This window comes from Penaeus vannamei, chromosome 13, assembly GCF_042767895.1.
Source record: "Penaeus vannamei isolate JL-2024 chromosome 13, ASM4276789v1, whole genome shotgun sequence".
Classification (NCBI taxonomy): Eukaryota; Metazoa; Arthropoda; class Malacostraca; order Decapoda; family Penaeidae; genus Penaeus; species Penaeus vannamei.
Genome location: NC_091561.1, coordinates 1,970,730 through 1,982,857, shown reverse-complemented (window position 1 = coordinate 1,982,857; position 12,128 = coordinate 1,970,730). Strand labels below are relative to the sequence as shown.

Genomic DNA, 12,128 nt, shown 5'->3' with positions numbered 1-12,128 from the left:
AAAAAGGAAGAAAAGGAGAAAAGGAACAAAAGAAAGAAAGAGAGAGAGAGAGAAAAGGAGAGAGAGAGAGAGAGAAGAAAAAAAAAGTGTGTCAAACTGTACCCAACGAACTCTATCTTAACCCCAGCGTGCAAATCAAACCTCATAATGTGATTCCTTGTAAGATATTAAAGAGTCTTATGGAACAGCATTAGAATCCTCTCCGTGATTCATGTTCCTCAAACCATACTTCATCTACACTATATCCTGAATCAATAAGTTACGTTCATTTTTTTTTTCTTACGGTAATTAAACTGATAGCAACTAGCATAGCTAATTAGTAAGGGATTAGTAACGTATCAAATGCGTGTTGAGGTATCAGTACATGTTTATTATACGCTGTTGCTTTACGTACTGATAGGAGTACATAATTGGAACCTTCTTTGGGGCTCCTTGATGGATAAATGGTCTTGTCTGTATGAGAGGATAAACTATTGTGATAACTGGCGCCGTTGCATTAATGTCTGAATTAGGGGCCTGTTGAGAAAATGGGTGCGTGGGGTCACTTGCTGTTACTTTATGGTGTTTGTAATATATATAACGACAGCTTGGTGATAAATAAACAAAAAAAATGGATGAGAGAGGCAGGTATCAACACACAAAAAGTTCACACGTGCATGTTTGCCCACACACACACAAGCACATATATGTGTGTGTGTGTGTGTGTGTGTGTGTGTGTGTGTGTGTGTGTGTGTATGTGTGTGTGTACATATATATATATATATATATATATATATATATATATATATATATATATATATATATATATATATATATATATATATATATATATATATATATATATATATATATATATATATATGTATATGTATATATATGGTTGCATTTATGGATGCATATATGTATATATATGCAATAAGATTTGCGAAGACTTGCAACTTTCATTAGTATGTATTTGTGTCTAGTTATATTTTTTCCCAACACCGTTTTGTGTGACATTCGGTTATTGCGATCAGCTAGTGATAAAGCAACACATTGTTTCTTTACGTTTTTACTATGGTTATAGACATCTATATTTTTTTTCTTTTTTTTGCTTTTTTTAATAGAAAATATTTTTTTTATATTATCAAGAAATTTATATTCTAAGAGACGTGCTGTACAGTATATTAGGTTGTATTCCTTAGCAATGGTTTAGTAGGAAAATCTAGATAAAATGAAAACAAAATCCCACTGTATTAAATTAGAAAATTAAATTAAGAATAAGTATCGGCATAAAATTGAAATATCTAAGAGAAAAAGAATTGAGAAATAATGAATAGAAGGACATGGGAAATCTGAATAAAAATCATATCAAACAGATTAATCGATTTTATAAAATAGACACTAGAGGGAAATAAAACGGACCAGATCAAAATACACAAAATAAATATATTATTAGAGGGAAATGGAAAATCTAAATAAAAATGAAATAAAACAGATCAATAAATGAAATAAAATAGACACTCTACAAAAAAAAATGATAATAAAACGAACCAAATCACGAACGAAATTAAATATCCCGAAAAAAATACTCAAATAAATTAAGTGAAATAAAAGGAACAAATAAATCAAACGAAATAAAATAACCCCCCCAAAAAAAAAAACGGACCAGATCACGAACGGAATTAAATATCCAGATTTAAAAAAAAAAAATCGAAAATAAATGGACCAAATCACGAACGAAATTAAATATCCAGATTAAAAAAAAATCGAAAATAAATGGACCAAATCACGAACGAAATTAAATATCCAGATTTAAAAAAAAAAAAAACGAAAATAAATGGACCAAATCACGAACGAAATTAAATATCCAGATTTAAAAAAAAAATCGAAAATAAATGGACCAAATCACGAACGAAATTAGATATCCAGATTGAAAAAAAAAAAAAAAACGAAAATAAATCTACCAAATCACAAAATTAAATATCCAGATTAAAAAAAAAAATCGAAAATAAATGGACCAAATCACGAACGAAATTAAATATCCAGATTAAAAAAAATAATAAAAATCGAAAATAAATGGACCAAATCACGAACCAAATTAAATATCCAGATTAAAAAAAATCGAAAATAAATCTACCAAATCACGAACGAAATTAAATATCCAGATTTAAAAAAAAAAAATCGAAAATAAATGGACCAAATCACGAACGAAATTAAATATCCAGATTAAAAAAAAAATCGAAAATAAATGGACCAAATCACAAAATTAAATATCCAGATAAAAAAAAAAAAAAACGAAAATAAATGGACCAAATCACGAACGAAATTAAATATCCAGATTAAAAAAAAAAATCGAAAATAAATGGACCAAATCACGAACGAAATTAAATATCCAGATTAAAAAAAAAAATCGAAAATAAATGGACCAAATCACGAACGAAAATAAATATCCAGATTAAAAAAAAAATCGAAAATAAATGGACCAAAATCACGAACGAAATTAAATATCCAGATTAAAAAAATTAAAATCGAAAATAAATGGACCAAATCACGAACGAAATTAAATATCCAGATTAAAAAAATATATAAAATCGAAAATAAATCCGATATGGCGAGGACGACCAGCTCAGCTGGCTTGCGCTCGATCCATCAGCCTCGCGGACCGGAGGCAGAGAGGCTTCCCAATCCATCTTTGAGCCATCTGCGCGTCGCCGATCCATTTCATCCGGCCTTATCTATTCATTAATCTCGATCGGAGGAGAGGCATGACTTTGAGTTTTCTTCTTATTATTATTATTATTATTATTATTATTATTATTATTATTATTATTCTTTTTCTTTTTTTTTCTTCTTTTTCTTCTTCTTCTTTTTCTTTTTCTTTTTTCTTCTTCTTCTTCTTTTCTTCTTCTTTTTCTTTTTCTTCTTCTTTTTCTTTTTCTTTTTCTTTTTCTTTTTCTTTTTCTTTTTCTTTTTTTTCGTATTCTTATTCTTATTCTTATTCTTTTTCTTCTTTTTCTTTTTCTTTTTCTTTTTCTTTTTCTTTTCTTCTTTTTTTTCTTCTTTTTCTTCTTCTTTCTTCTTCTTCTTCTCGTTTTCTTTACTTCATTTCCTTTTCCTCAGCTTCTTCTCGTCACTTCCTCTTCGTCAACTTCGTTTCATTTCCTCTTCCCCTTCTTCTCTCTCTCTCTCTCCCTCTCCCTCCCCCTTCTCTCCCTCCCCCTCACTCCTACCCTCCCCCACTCCCTACCTCCCCCTCACTCCTTCCCCTTCCTCCCCTCTCTTCCCCCTCCCTCCGTCTCTCTCTCCCTCCCTCCCTCCCCCACCCCGACCTCGCCCATTCATCTCCCTCCTCCCCCTTCTCTCCCTCCTTCCCCTCCCTCCGTCTCTCCCGTCTTCTCTCCCTCCCTCCCTCCCTCCCCCCTCCCTCTCTCCCTCCCTCCCTCCCTCCCCCCTTTTCCTCTCTCCCTCCCTCCCTCCCACCCCAACCTCGCCCATTCATCTCCCGTCTCACAAGTCAACAACGAGGCGAGTGTTCCGAGCGCCGCATTTCGAGCGTTAATTGCCTTCAAATCGTTCCCTCGCTCCTTGTTACTCGGCTGAACCAGTTCCTTATCGAGGGAAGATCTGCACCGAGGCGTCTCCAGCAGCGATGCCTTCTGTTCTTCACGCGGACTCCTCGGTTTGTGTCGGTTCGTTGGCTGCGGAAATGGAAACGGGGGATTGAGAGAGAGAGAGAGAGAGAGAGAGAAGGAGAGGGAGGAAGGGAGGAAGGGAGGAAGGGAGATATATATATATGTATATATATATATATATATATATATATATATATAGAGAGAGAGAGAGAGAGAGAGAGAGAAGGGAAGAGAGAGAGGGGAGGGAGGGAGGGAGGAAAAGGAAGAGAGAGAGAGAGAGAGAGAAAGGGAGAGAAGGAAGAGAGAGAGAGAAGGAAGAGGAGAGAAGGAGGGAAAGAGGGAAGGGAGAGAAATGGAGGAAGGGGGAAGTGGGGTGAGAGAGAGAAGGAAGGGAGGAAAGAAGAGGGGAGGGGAGAGGGATGGAGGAAGGAAGGGGGGACAGAAAGAGAGAGATGGGGAGGGGAAGAGAAAGAAGGAGGAAGGGAGGGGGAGAAGGAGGGAAGGAGAGAGAGAGAAAGAGGAGGAGCGAATACAGAAGAGAGATAAAGAGTGAAAGGGGTAGAGAGAAAGAGACAGAGCCAGACAGAGAGGTAGACAGACAGACAGACAGACATAAACAAACAAACAGAACGAAAAAAAATCAACCCACACAAACAAAACAAAACAAAACAAAACAGACAAACAGATAACAAAACAAAAGACACAGACAGAGATATCCGAATCCGAAAAAAAATATTCCTCGCGCCTATCAAGATGTACCCTTAAAAAGTCGTCGAGATCGCCACCTGCTCGCGGCTCGAAGACGGTGTCGCCTCCTTCAGCGCCAGGGGTTCCAGGTCGGGCAGAGGGGCAGAAGGGATGTGGTTGTGGTGGCGGTGGTAGGAGTTGTGGTGGTGCAGTGGTTGCGGTGGTTGTTGTTGTGGTTGTGGCTGAGATGGTTGTGGTGGTGGTTGGGGTTGTTCATGGTTTTGTTGTGGTTGTGACTAGGATGGTTGTGGTGGTGGTGGTGGTGGTAGGGGTTGTGGTGGTGTAGTGGTTGTGGTGGTTGTTGTGGTTGTGGTTGTGGTGTAGGTGGTGGTTGTGGGGGTGTAGTGGTTGTGGTTGGGATGGTTGTGGTGGAAGTGGTGGTTGTGGTTGTTGTGGTGTGGTGTAGTGGTTGTGGTTGGGATGGTTATGGTAGAGGTGGAGATGGTGGGTTGTTCATGTTGTTGTCGGTGTAGTGGTTGGTGGTTGGGATGGTTGTGGTGGCGGTAGGGTTTGTGGTGGTTGTTGTGGTGGTGTAGTGGTTGTGGTTGGGATGGTTGTGGTAGAGGTGGCGGTTGTGGTTGTGACTGGGATGGTTGTGGTGGAGGCGGTGGTTGTCAGGTTGTTGTTTATGGTGTAGTGGTTGTGGTAGAGGTGGTTGTTGCTGTTGTTGTTCATGTTGTTGTTCGGTGTAGTGGTTGTGGCTGGAATGGTTGCGGTGGAAGTGTGTAGGTGGTTGTTGTCGTTGTTTATGTTGTGGTGTAGTGGTTGTGGCTGGGGTGGTTGTGGTGGAGGTAGTTATTGTTGATTTTGTTGTGGTGGTGGTAGTTGTGATGAGTAGCTGTGGTGGTGGTGGTTGTTCCTGCTGTTGTTGTGTAGTGGTTGTGGCTGGTTGGTTGTGGTTGTGGTAATGATGGTCGTTGCAGTTTTTTTTGCGATGTGATTATTGTTGTTATGGAGGTGGCTGTTATTGCCGTGGTTGTTGATATCATTATTGCTGGCGGTTGTAGTTGTTGCCTTTGTTGTAGTTGTTGTTGCAGCAGTTGCTACGTTGAAGGACTTATGGCAAGGATTGTTGCAGAGAATGCTGGTTGCGCTAGAGAGAATCGGGGCAAAAATGAGAGGAATGAGTTAATAAAAAAAAAAATGAAAGAAAGATGAAGAAATGAAATCTCTCTCTCTCTCTCTCACTCACTTTCTGTCTCACTCACCCTCTGTCTCTCATTCTCTCTCTCTCTTTCTCTGTATATATATATATATATATATATATATATATATATATATATATATATATATATATATATATATATATATATATATATATATATATATATATATATATGCCAGTATGCGGATATTTATATGTATGTAAAGACAGATAGACAATAAATAGATAGATAAAGAAAAAGATACTCAAACCCGAACCAAAACGTCTTTCAAAAAAAAATAAATAAATAAAAAAAAATAAAAAGATAAAAAATAAAAAATAAGAGAGAGAAAAGGAAAGCGAACCAGCCAGCGCAGAGCTTGCAAGGCCGCAACTCCCGCCATCGGAACTCAACCTCGGCGCCAATTAGTCGGGTCGCGCGAACGGCTCGCCTTTCTCGCTCGCTTGTCAGTGGAGTCGGCGCCGATGCCTGGGCGGTAAATGGCAGCGTTTGGTGGTGATGAAAGGGAGGTGGTTATACGTAGGAGTGTACAGGGGAAAGGACTTCGTAATGATATGCAACACACACACACACACACACACACACACACACACACACACACACACACACACATATATATATATATATATATATATATATATATATATATATATATATATATATATATATATATTTATATATATATATATATATATATATATATATATATATATGTGTGTGTGTGTGTGTGTGTGTGTGTGTGTGTGTGTGTGTGTGTGTGTGTGTGTGTACAGTACATATATCTTTATCCATTATTGAAATACGGTATAATATTGGACGCAATTTCTAAAGATCTGAATGTTCCTTCACTGACGACAAACACCTTTTCTTTTCCGGATCTGCCGCTGCTTCCACGGCGGCCAAAAGCGGGTTTCCAGACTCCACAAACGGCGGTCTGCCTGAGGTGCTGAAGCTGATAAAAGGCACTCAAGTTATTGCCTTCCTTGGGTCTTCGTGTGTCTTGAGAGCTTTCTCTCTCTGGCTCTATGTCTGTCTGTCTCTATGTCTCTATGTCTGTCTCTGTCTCTCTGTCTCTGTCTCTCTGTCTCTCTCGTCTTTCTCTCTCTCTCTGTTTCTGTCTCTGTCTCTGTCTCTGTCTCTCTCTCTCTCTCTCTTTCTCTCTCTCTCTCTCTCTCTCTCTCTCTCTCTCTCTCACCCTCTTTCTCTCTCTCCCCTTCCCCCTCTCTCTCTCTCTCTCTCTCTCTCCCTCTCTCTCTCTCTCTCTCTCTCTCTCTCTCTCTCTCTCTCTCTCTCTCTCTCTCTCTCTCTCTCTCTCGAAAGATCTCTTATCTATCTATCTCTCACACACACACACCTCTCTCTCTCTCTCCTCCCACTCCTCTCGTCTTTCCTCATTCCCTCCCACCCCCTGCCTCCCTCCCTCCCTCCCTCTCCCTTTCTCGCTTATTCACAATCATTCTAGCATCTGGCATCTCTTTGCCTTCTCCTTTTAGCTAGTCTTCCATCCTCACCCCGAAGAAGAATAGAATAAACGAAGAATAGAGAAAATTTGATAATTTTTCCCCTGTCCTTTTAATCGTTCAACCAAGCGTGATTCTATTTATTTTTTTCTCTCTCTCTCTTTTTTTTTTTTTCTTTCTTTTTTTTACTTTTTCCCCCTCGTCGGAATTCAGCTAATCCGAGAATTAATGGACTCCCAACACTTTTTTTTCTTCTCTCTCTCTTTTTTTTCTTCCTTTTTTTCTCTCTCTCCCTTATCGCAAAGTCCATCTAGCAGCTCTCTCGGTTTCAATTTTGGAAGCATTCTTCACCTTCTGCTGTAGGTAAACACATCTCGCCAAGAAAGTGTGTTTTCTCCGAATCCGAGACAAGACGCGTCGGATGAATAGAAATGAGTCTTAAGGAGAGAGGACTTCTTAGAGTAAGGTGGTCGGGATTGAGGAGTTTTGTGTGAGAGAGAGAGGGAGGAGGGAGGGAGATGGCGAGAGAGAGGGAAGAGGGAGAGAGATGGAGAGAGAGAGGGAGGGAGGGAGAGAGATGGAGAGAGAGAGAGGGAGGAAGGGAGAGGGAGAGATGGAGAGAGAGAGGGAGGGTAAAGAGGGAGGGAGAGAGATGGAGAGAGGGAGGAGGGAGGTGTGTGTGAGATGGAAAGAGAGAGGGGGGGAGGGAGGGTAAGGAGGGAGGGGATGAGAGAGAGAGAGGGAGAGAGGAAGGAGGGAGAGAGAGATGGAGAGAGAGAGGGAGGGAGGGAATGGAGAGAGAGATGGAGGAGAGGGAGGGAGAGAGGAGGGAGGTGTGAGAGAGAGAGAGAGAGAGGAGGTAGAGAGTGAGGGTAAGGAGGGGAGGGGGTGAGAGAGAGAGAGAGAGAGGGAGAGAGAGGGGAGGGAGATGGAGAGAGAGAGAGAAGGGGAGAGAGAGAAGGGAGGGAGAGTGTGAGAGAGAGGGAGGGAGAGAGAGGAGGATGGAGGGAAGGGAGGAAGGTGGGAAAGAGAGAGAGAGAGGAGGTGGAGTGAGGGTAAGGAGGGAGGAGGGAGAGAGAGAGAGAGAGAGAGGGAGGGAGAAAGAGAGAGAAAGAGACAGAGAGAGACATCCAGACAAAGAGAGAGAGAGATAATAAAACAAACAAAGAAAGTAGAAAGTATCAAGAAAGAAAGAAAATACACACACAAATTTGAACAAGCTGTATGCAAAGGCCATGTTTGGCATTTAATCGTGTTATATAATCATAATATAAAAAGCTGATCAATCTTACTTCAATGATCACGTGATTCATCCATTTAGAGAGTCATAAGAGTCAATTTCCTAGAAAAGTGAAAACGAGAAATATTTTCTTAATTCACATAGACAGAAATTATATGAATTATACTTAATATTTATACTTAAATAAGTGTTGATGATGATGGTCATAATGATAATGATGATTATTATGATGATGTTTCTGAAAATAGTGTAGATAATATTGATTGGGATAATACTGTTATATTGATAGTGATGGCAACGAGGATAGCATGATAATAATGATAACGATAATAAAATAACAGTAATAATAATAATGATAATAATAATGATAATAAAAACAATGATAATAATAATAATGATAATAATAATAATAATAATAATAATAATAATAATAATAATATAATAGTAATAACATCAACAATAATGATGATAATAGTAATGATAATATTATAATAATAATAATAATATTACCATAATAATAATCATATCACCATGATAATAATAGAAATAATTATGATAAAGATATTAATGATAATGATATCAATGATAATAATAGAAATAATTATGATAAAGATATTAATGATAATGATATCAATGATAATAATAGAAATAATTATGATAAAGATATTGATGATAATGATATCAATGATAATAATAGAAATAATTATAATAAAGATATTGATGATAATAAGATCAATGATAATAATAGAAATAATCATAATAAAGATATTAATAATAATGATATCAATGATAATAATAGAAATAATCATGACCATAGTAATAATCATATCACCATGATAATAATAGAAATAATCATAATAAAGATATTAATGATAATGATATCAATGATAATAATAGAAATAATTATAATAAAGATATTAATGATAATGATATCAATGATGATAATAGAAATAATTATAATAAAGATATTAATGATAATGATATCAATGATAATAATAGAAATAATTATAATAAAGATATTAATGATAATGATATCAACGATAATAATAGAAATAATCATAATAAAGATATTAGTAATAATCATATCACCATGATGATAATAGAAATAATTATAATAAAGATATTAATGATATCAATGATGATAATGGTAATAAAAATGACAATAACAAGGAAGATGATGATCTAGGAAATAGTTAATTGACAGACAACTACCCGTACATTCTCCGAAATGTCTTTATGGCTTATACAAAGACATCCTCAATCCCCCAAGAATTAATACGTGATGTCTGTCTCCAGTCCTTCTCTCCAGCTGGATGACACGAGAGGAATGAAGATCAGCGATGCAACAATTCTTTCAAGAGCCAAATTGCCAAGCACAAAGGAGATGCCTGTTGATAAGATGGTCGATGATGACATTTGATAAGATTTTCTCAAGACCTTTCTACTTGAAGATAACAGCGGGGACAACAGGCCGGTGATTTTGTAATTTTTCTTGTGGATAAGGTAGGTGTTTCCGCGTGTCAGATTGTGGGTATGGGTTATGCACGGTTTATTATTCGTCTTTGCATACGGTGGTGATTCATTCTCTGTCTGTCTGTCTGTCTGTCTGTCTGTCTGTCTGTCTGTCTGTCTGTATCTTTCTTTCTCTATCTATCTATCTATCTATCTATTTATCTATCTCTCTCTCTCTTTCCTTTCTCTCTCTTTTCTTTCTCTCTCTTATATATCTCTCTCTCTCTCTCTTTTCTTTCTCTCTCTTATCTCTCTCTCTCTCTCTCTCTCTCTCTCTCTCTCTCTCTCTCTCTCTCTCTCTCTCTCTCTCTCTCCCTCCCTCTCTCCCTCCCTCCCCTCTCTCTCTCCCTCTCTCTCTCTCTCTCTCTATCTATCTATCTATCTATCTATCTATCTATATATATATATCTCTCTATCTCTTTCCTTTCTCTCTCTCTCTCTCTCTCTCTCTCTCTCTCTCTCTCTCTCTCTCTCTCTCTCTCTCTCTCCCTCCTCTCTCCTCCCTCTCTCTCTCTCTCTCTCTCTCTCTCTCTCTCTATCTATCTATCTATCTATCTATCTATCTATATATATCTATCTCTCTCTTTCCTTTCTCTCTCTCTCTCTCTCTCTCTCTCTCTCTCTCTCTCTCTCTCTCTCTCTCTCTCTCTCTCTCTCTCTCTCTCTCTCTCTCTCTCTCTCTCTCTCTCTCTCCCTCCCTCCCTCCCTCCCTCTCTCTCTCGCCAGGATAGGTGTCTTATTTCTCAATACAAAAAGATGAAACTGCATTGTAATTATATTGTCATTTCAGGAACCGGAACAACCGATCTGTAACATAAATGACAGATTATCAAAACTTCCATTCGGTAGATGACAGGCTGCCTCTCAGGTTCATGAAAAATGTAATTCCTTTCTTTCACATCTCAGCTTTCTCCTGAAAGTGTGCTTCACATGGCTCTTGTTTTATATGCCATAAATATATGTATTGCTTAATGTATCTGTGTTGTTATGTATCTATGTATTTATATATGTATGTATATGTGTATGTATGTACGTCTGTATGCGTTCTTGTATGTATGCATGCATGCATACTAGTAGTAGTAGTAGTAGTAGTATCATTATTGCTAATGTAATTATTATCATTATACTTATCATTTTTTATCATTGTTGATGGGAATTTTGTTAGCCATGATATTGATGATGGCGACACTAACAAAGATGCTATTTTTATTGTTGTGTTAGTGTTATTGTAATTATTATTACTGATATCATTATTATTATTATTATTATTATCATTATCATCATCATCATCATCATTATCATTGTTATTATTATTATTATTATTATTACTATTATTCTTATTATCATTGTTATTATTATCATTGTTATCATTATTATTATTATTATTATTAATATTATTATTATTATTATTATTATTATTGTTATTATTACTATTATTATAATTATCATTATTGTTATTGTTATTATTATCATTATCATCATTGCTATTATCATTATCATTATTATTATCGTTGTTATTATTATTGTCATCATCATCATTATCATCGCTAACAAAATTCATATCATTGATAACAATATCATCATTTGAATAACTATTACTAGTTCATACTCTTATCATAATTATCACATATTATCATACTCAGGCAGTAGTTTATTAATATTTAATAATAGATTGTTATAATTATCATTACTGTCTAAATCATCATCTTCCTTAATGCACTGTCAGCATGACTTTCACTTTCACGTAGGCTTTTAATATTAACTTAATCATTATCATCAATTATGTTTGTTACTACTTTTCATTAATCCCTTTATTATATACAAATCAGCGTAAGCTTCACTATCATACAAACTTTTATCATTCAATTTATCATTGTTATTTAATATTCATTTCTACTTATCATTCATTAATTCTCTCATTATCTATTCATCAATCATAACTTTCACTTTCATAAAAAAAAAAAGGAAATTGCATTCCAAAAGCCCCTTCTCACGACCTTCCTTCGAGACAGCCAGAAGATCTTGCAAGGAATTAGAACTGAAAAGATTATTATTCAAAAGGGATTCTCATTCTGCATCGAGACGACCTTAGCTAAAAGAGCCAAAGAGCAGGGACTTTCCTGTATCTTTTTTTTTTTTTTTGTCTTTTTTTGTTAATTTATTCTGTTTCTTTCTATCTATCTTTCTTTCTTTCTTCTTTTTTTGCCTTTCTTTATTCATTTATTCTGTTTCTTTCTATCTTTCTTTCTCTTTGTTTTTTTCTTTTTCTTTTTCTTTATTTCTTTCTGTCTTTTTTTCTTTCGTTTTCTTTCTTTCTCTCTTTCTTTTTTCTTTCTTCTTTATTTTCTTTGTTTATTTTTTTCGTTATATTTTCTTTCTTTCTCTTTCT

General features: G+C 36.3%; 1 protein-coding gene across 1 annotated transcript in view; it reads right to left on the bottom strand.

Annotated features, from left to right (window-relative positions):
- Nucleotides 1–4,785: 4,785 nt before the first annotated feature.
- LOC138863833 (TBC1 domain family member 5 homolog B-like) overlaps nucleotides 4,786–12,128 on the bottom strand; it is a 15,621-nt gene continuing 8,278 nt past the window's right edge. The window contains exons 2-4 of the mRNA XM_070129334.1: nucleotides 6,331–6,479; nucleotides 5,333–5,454; nucleotides 4,786–5,246 (exon numbers count right to left, since the gene is read on the bottom strand). Of these exons, the coding sequence (XP_069985435.1) occupies nucleotides 4,786–5,246; nucleotides 5,333–5,454; nucleotides 6,331–6,479 (732 nt within the window). The remainder of the gene's footprint in view (nucleotides 5,247–5,332; nucleotides 5,455–6,330; nucleotides 6,480–12,128) is intronic.